Source organism: Gekko japonicus, unplaced genomic scaffold, assembly GCF_001447785.1.
Source record: "Gekko japonicus isolate JY-2015 unplaced genomic scaffold, Gekko_japonicus_V1.1 scaffold3113, whole genome shotgun sequence".
NCBI classification, from domain to species: Eukaryota; Metazoa; Chordata; class Lepidosauria; order Squamata; family Gekkonidae; genus Gekko; species Gekko japonicus.
The window spans coordinates 47,616-53,274 of NW_015162045.1; the positions used below are offsets into that span (position 1 = coordinate 47,616).

A 5,659-nucleotide genomic window follows, 5' to 3' on the forward strand; every position below is an offset into this window, starting at 1 on the left:
CAGTGAATTATAATAAAATCTCTGCTGAAAATATTAGGCGCCTCAATGAAATTTCTAGGCACCACGGTGCCTGGAACTTATCAAGCTACAATTAACAAACCAACTTCAAACCGTTGATGCAAATCCTGGTTCAGTACCAACCAACAAACCAGTTTGTTGATCCATCTGCGTTTACACACATCACAGCTGACCAAGGTTTGAGAAAACTACAGTTCATCATAAGATCTATGTTCAAATGAGACGAGGCATCTGACATGAGTTGGGTCTGAGACTCTGATCATCTCAGTAGCAAACATCACCTGCAGGAAATAAATTCCCCAAGCATGCTGGATTCAGACTGGGAGGAGGGGGGCCTTCAGCATCCCCATGCCACTTCCTGAACGGAAGGAGCCCTAATAGGTGTTGTGGTGCTGCTTGTGCAAGGAATACAAGGCACATGAAGTGCACATGCCAGGCATGCATGAGAAGTGTGCATGCCAGGACTTCATATGCAGGAGGACTGGACTGATCATGTGCACATAACAGTTGTGCATTTTCTACTACTTGTAGGACAGAAACTCTCCCCATATGTTTCCCAGACAGCACTGTGCTCCTCTCAACAGCATCTTCTGGTGGTCCCCAGCCCCAAAGATGTCCATTTAGCCTCAGCCAGGGCCTTATCCAGGTGAGATCTGGGCCCTGTGAGATCTGTTACAATTCTGCAGGGCCTGCAAAACTGAGCTGTTCCACCAGGCCTTTGATTGAGGTGGTGGATGTCCATACATAATGGCCTCCCCTACTCCCCACACCACCTCACTTTTCCCCCACATGGAGATAAGTTACAGGTGGTCAATATCTACTGCCTAACCTTTGATCCATCTGACATACATATGGGCTCAACCAGACTTTCTGGAAATTGCCATCTTGAAAATGTTTGTTGTCTTGGTATGATGTTGTGATTTTTACTCAATTTATTGGAGCTGTATTTTAACTGTTTTAATTGGTTGTTAACCTGCCCTGAGCCACTTGTGGGGGAGGGCGGGACAGAAGTATAATAAAATAAATAAATAAATAATGAATAAACATGTGCACCAGGGAAGTAGGAGATCACCAGCCAGCATAGTGTAGTGGTTAGAGCATTTGACGAGGATCCAGGAGAACCAAGTTCAGTCCCCTACTCTGCCATGGAACTCCCCTACTCAGTGACTTTGGGCCAAACACAGGGTTGTTGTGAGGGCAAAATGGAGAAGCAGAGAACAATGTACACTGCTCTAAAGTCCTTCAAGTTAGGGCAGGATAAAAAATGAACTAAATAAATAAACTGAGTGTATATGCTAAAGCTTACATGAATTATTATAAACAAGAATTCAAATCAAACAGGGTTTGAGTCCAGTGGCACCTCTGAGACAACAGTTTTATTCAAAGTGTAAGCTTCAGACCCACACAGCTACCCACCTGAATAATTCAATTCGTAAGAATTAGGTTTCTGAAATTATCAGTGCTTATGTGACAAGCAGAAATTTAGCGGACTGAGCATTCACCATGATTTATCTGAGTGCCCCGAAACGCTCCCTCTGTGGAACTTCTGCTGGATCATGCTGCTGTGAAAGGTTCATAAGGTCTAATTTTCTGGAAAAGGATAGTGCAGATAGTCCACAATTGTTATAAAAGACAGATGCTAAATATACTACAGAACAACGTCCGAGTCCAATGGCACCTTTAATTCTGGGTATAAGCTTTCGTGGGCATGCACACTTCTTCTGATACATTGAAACAAGACTTCCTCAACCATTACATATAGGTCTTAAAGGTGCCACTGGACTCAGACTTTGTTCTGTTGCTTCAGACCAAAACTTGAATCTAAATATACTACAGATTTCTACAGTTTATGAAGGCTGAGGAAATCCTTGTAAGCCTCACAGATACTTGCAACATTTTATAACTCTCCATATAAAGCCCACAGGCTTTTTACAGAGAACTGACTCTTAATCAATTGATCCTAAGTTATCTATTAACCATAATCCATTGCCTTCATTTATAGCCTACTTTTCTCAATGAGACTCAAGGCAGAGTACACAGTGTAAGACAATGCAGTCAGATGGCACAATATAGCCAACAAACAATGCAACAGGATTAGGATCACAAAAATCATAAACAATGCAAAAAAGTTACCTACACAACCATTATTAAAACAAAACCAACGAACAAGGCAGATACAGACAAATGCGTGTTAATAGTGTGAAATTATTAGCAAGTTACCTAGTTACAGATCTCAAAGAACAGAACGGCATATTACTCAGACTCTCCACCAAGAAAAGCAGCATCTGCAAAAATTCTGCTTGTCATGCATCATGTTTTTTTTCAAGTATAGTTCCTCAAAGAAGTGACTTCTGAAAGTAAGCTGTTGTAGAAGATACTGGACTCTTCCACAAAGTGAGAGTTACATACATTTTAGAAGCTACAAACCAAGCATCTCCACTCCTGCAGAAATGAAGGTTTAGCTGTCAATGTTTAAAAGGCCAAACCGCTCTTTCTGAAATAGCAGCCTTTGTATATTCAGCATGGGCTCAGAATGCCAGCAGTGGCAGGAACCCTCCTGTCAGGAACTTGGTAGCAGAGAGAGAGAGAGAGATAGGAAGCCCTGGAGTCCTACAACTTAACAAAGCACACATCGGATGACTTAGTAGGCCGAGTGATGAAAGCACCTGTTATAGAACTTTCTGTGACCAAGGAAACTCACTCTACGTCGCACCCCGTTGCCTAAGTGTGCCTCTGCAGGCTAAATAAGACCTGATTCCGCCTCTGGGAGGCTCTCCGGACCAGTCAGGAGTCAAAGGGCAAGAAGAATGTATTTATTGTTGACACCGCATCTTCCTTCTGCAGAGTATCCGAAATGGACACTTTTTTAAAAAAATCGCTAACAGTTATTAAGAGGGTGACCCTACTTTAACTTCACCCCAACCCTAAGAGGTCAGTTCATGCCCGCGATGTTTCGCAGTGCGAAGAAACCAGGTGCCTCTGAGCATGTGCTGTCTGCCACCACCACCACCACCACTCCCACACCACCACACACACGGCCCCTCCACACACTGGAGAACGCCATAAGATTATGGGCCATTCATTCCCTTTACGCTTCCCTTCAGAAGCCAACCCCGGGGCAGCCACTACCGGACCAGGAGACACGAGCATGTCCCCGCACAGCCACCACCTCCAATATAGGGAGTCGTGGCACAGCCCAGGCACGAACCACACACACCCGCACGCGCGCACGTCCTCCGCCTTCCGAAGGGCGACTGAAGACAAGCCGGCAACGTCACCCGGGAAGGATGAGTGGGCGCGTGCGGGACAGGCGGGGGGGGAGGGGGGCGTTGAATGGAAGGGGGGAGCCTCGCGCACCGGGGGTGGGAAGAGCCGCGCGGGGGCGGGGCTAACGTCCAAAGAAGAATCGTATCCATGGATACGGGAAGTCTCCCTCACACACTCAAGAGCCCCCCACCTTTCCCCAAGGCCTGGCCTGCTGCCTCACGGGAGGAAGAAAAAAAAAAAAGAGGAAAGGAGTGAGAAGGCGGCATCCCTCAGGCCACAACGGCTCTTCGGGCCTCCGAACCGCCGGGCAACCGCGGCCCGAGCAGCCCTACTGTCCCGCCGCCCCGCTCTAGAGCCGGCCACCGCTCACTTACCATGGTCGGTCAGATTCCAGCCCCCCTCCCCAAGCAACAGTAGCAGCGCCGACCCGCGCCCCTGTCATGTGACCTTAGAGGCCGTCACTCCACTCCACGCCCCCAGCACGTGACTAGCGCCACCCCGCCCCTCGGGGTGGCAAGAGGGAAAGGCCGGAGAAGTTGCGTGGCCAGCGTTGCGCGGGGGAGGCGGTCGCTAGAGGGCGCTCTCTTCGCGGGGGTTGGGAAACAGGTGAGCCGGGAAGCCGCGAGTCTCTCCTCCCGCGTTCCTCTGTCTCCTCCTCCTCCTCCTGGGCTGACCGTGTGGCTTGACGCCGTGCATCGTAATCCCCCTGCCTTGTTAAACTCGGAAGTAAAAGCCATGCTGAACTCAAGGGGGCTTGGGCCGTACTAGTCACACGCCTAGGATTGCACGCACGGGCGCCTGCCTTCCGCTCGTTTGCGCTTATTGTTTGCCTCCTTGTTTTTGCACCAGTTCTAACGGCCGTGGTATATCCCGCGATGTGATCCTTGACAACTGTGACATTCGGCAAAATTTATTCAGGATTCTACATGTAATGCATCTATTGTCCACGTAAGAAGGTCGCGTTACTTTTAAAAAATAAAACAGCGTCCCAATATCTGCTTACAGTGCAATCCTTTAAGTAAATGGCATTAAGGTAAAGGTTTCCCTTGCTCGAAAACCAGTCGAATCCGACATTAGCTACCCCCTAATCCTCGTGTTTGCGACTGCGGCCTTGGGAACAAGGCAGTCCCATTAAACATACAGGAACTTCTGAATAAGTGTCAGACTATGTGTTGTTCTTAAACTTTGCTTAAACCCCCCCCCCCCATGATGCCTGCAGTTCTAGATTGCATATAAATTTTACATAATGTTTTACAACTAGGAACAGTGTAAAAAAAAATCCCAGTAGAATTGTTGTTGTTCAGTCGCACAGTCGAGTCCGACTCTTCGCGACCCCTATGAGGCAGGCCTCGGTTCCTGCTGGAGCGCACTGGAGCACCGCTCCGCTAGTCAGGAGCCCAGGGGACAGGCACATAAACTCCACCCCCTGCTCCCACCAGCCATCAGTTGGGCAACCGTGGGGGGGAGAAAGTAGGGGCAAATTCCACCTCTCATGCGGGAGGACATTGTGGCTCCCCCAGCTCTCCTTAGGGGCTCTTTTAAAAGTTATGGCCGCTGCCGCTGTTCTCGGCGGCGGCAACACCCACGGAGGGGGGCAGGGCGAAACGTTCTCCCTCCTCTCTGAGCCCTGGGGTGGTGGCCTTGGACTCGTAGGGACAAATTCCACCTCTCGCGTTGCCGCTCGGACATCAGCCATACATTTTTAAAGAGCCCCTAAAGAGAGGTGGGGGAGCCAGAATGACCTCTCGCGCTAGAGGTGGAATTTGCCCCTATGAGTCCAAGGCCACCACCTCGAGGCTCAGGGAGGCAGGAGAACATCCCCCGCGCGGACGTTGCAGCTACCGCTGAGAACAGCATCAGCAGTTATAATTTTTTTAAGCGCTTTGAATTATTTTTTATTTTTATTTATTTGATTGCTATCCCACCCTCCCAAAGGCACAGGCGGCAAAGCCAGAATATAAAATACAATAAGACATACAATAAAATACACATTTAAAACCACAGTAAGGTTTGAAGGAAAGCTGGGGGAGCCAGAAGGACCTCTCGCGTGCGAGGTGGAATGTGCCCCTACGAGTCCAAGGCCTCCACCCCGGGGCTCAGGGAGGCACCAGAACATTTCGCCCCGCCCCACCCTGCCTCCCGCGGGTGTCACAGCTTCCACCGAGAACAGCGGCGGTGGCCATAACTTTTTAAAGATCCCCAGGGAGAGCTGGGGGAGCCAGAATGACCTCTCGCGTGTGATGTCCGAACGGCAACGTTCCTGGACATCACACGGTGAGTGGTGGAATTTGCCCCTACGAGTCCAAGGCCACCACCCCGGGCTCAGGGAGGCGGAACAACATTTCCCCCCCCCCGGGGCGTCACAGCTGCCCCT

General features: G+C 49.7%; 1 protein-coding gene across 1 annotated transcript in view; it reads right to left on the reverse strand.

Moving 5' to 3' along the window:
- The window catches only part of VPS26A (VPS26 retromer complex component A), a 21,790-nt gene extending 18,108 nt beyond the window's left edge, over positions 1 to 3,682 (reverse strand). Inside the window, exon 1 of the mRNA XM_015405589.1 lies at positions 3,660 to 3,682. Within this exon, the coding sequence (XP_015261075.1) occupies positions 3,660 to 3,662 (3 nt within the window). The 5' untranslated portion in view covers positions 3,663 to 3,682. The remainder of the gene's footprint in view (positions 1 to 3,659) is intronic.
- Between the last annotated feature and the right edge of the window lie 1,977 nt (positions 3,683 to 5,659).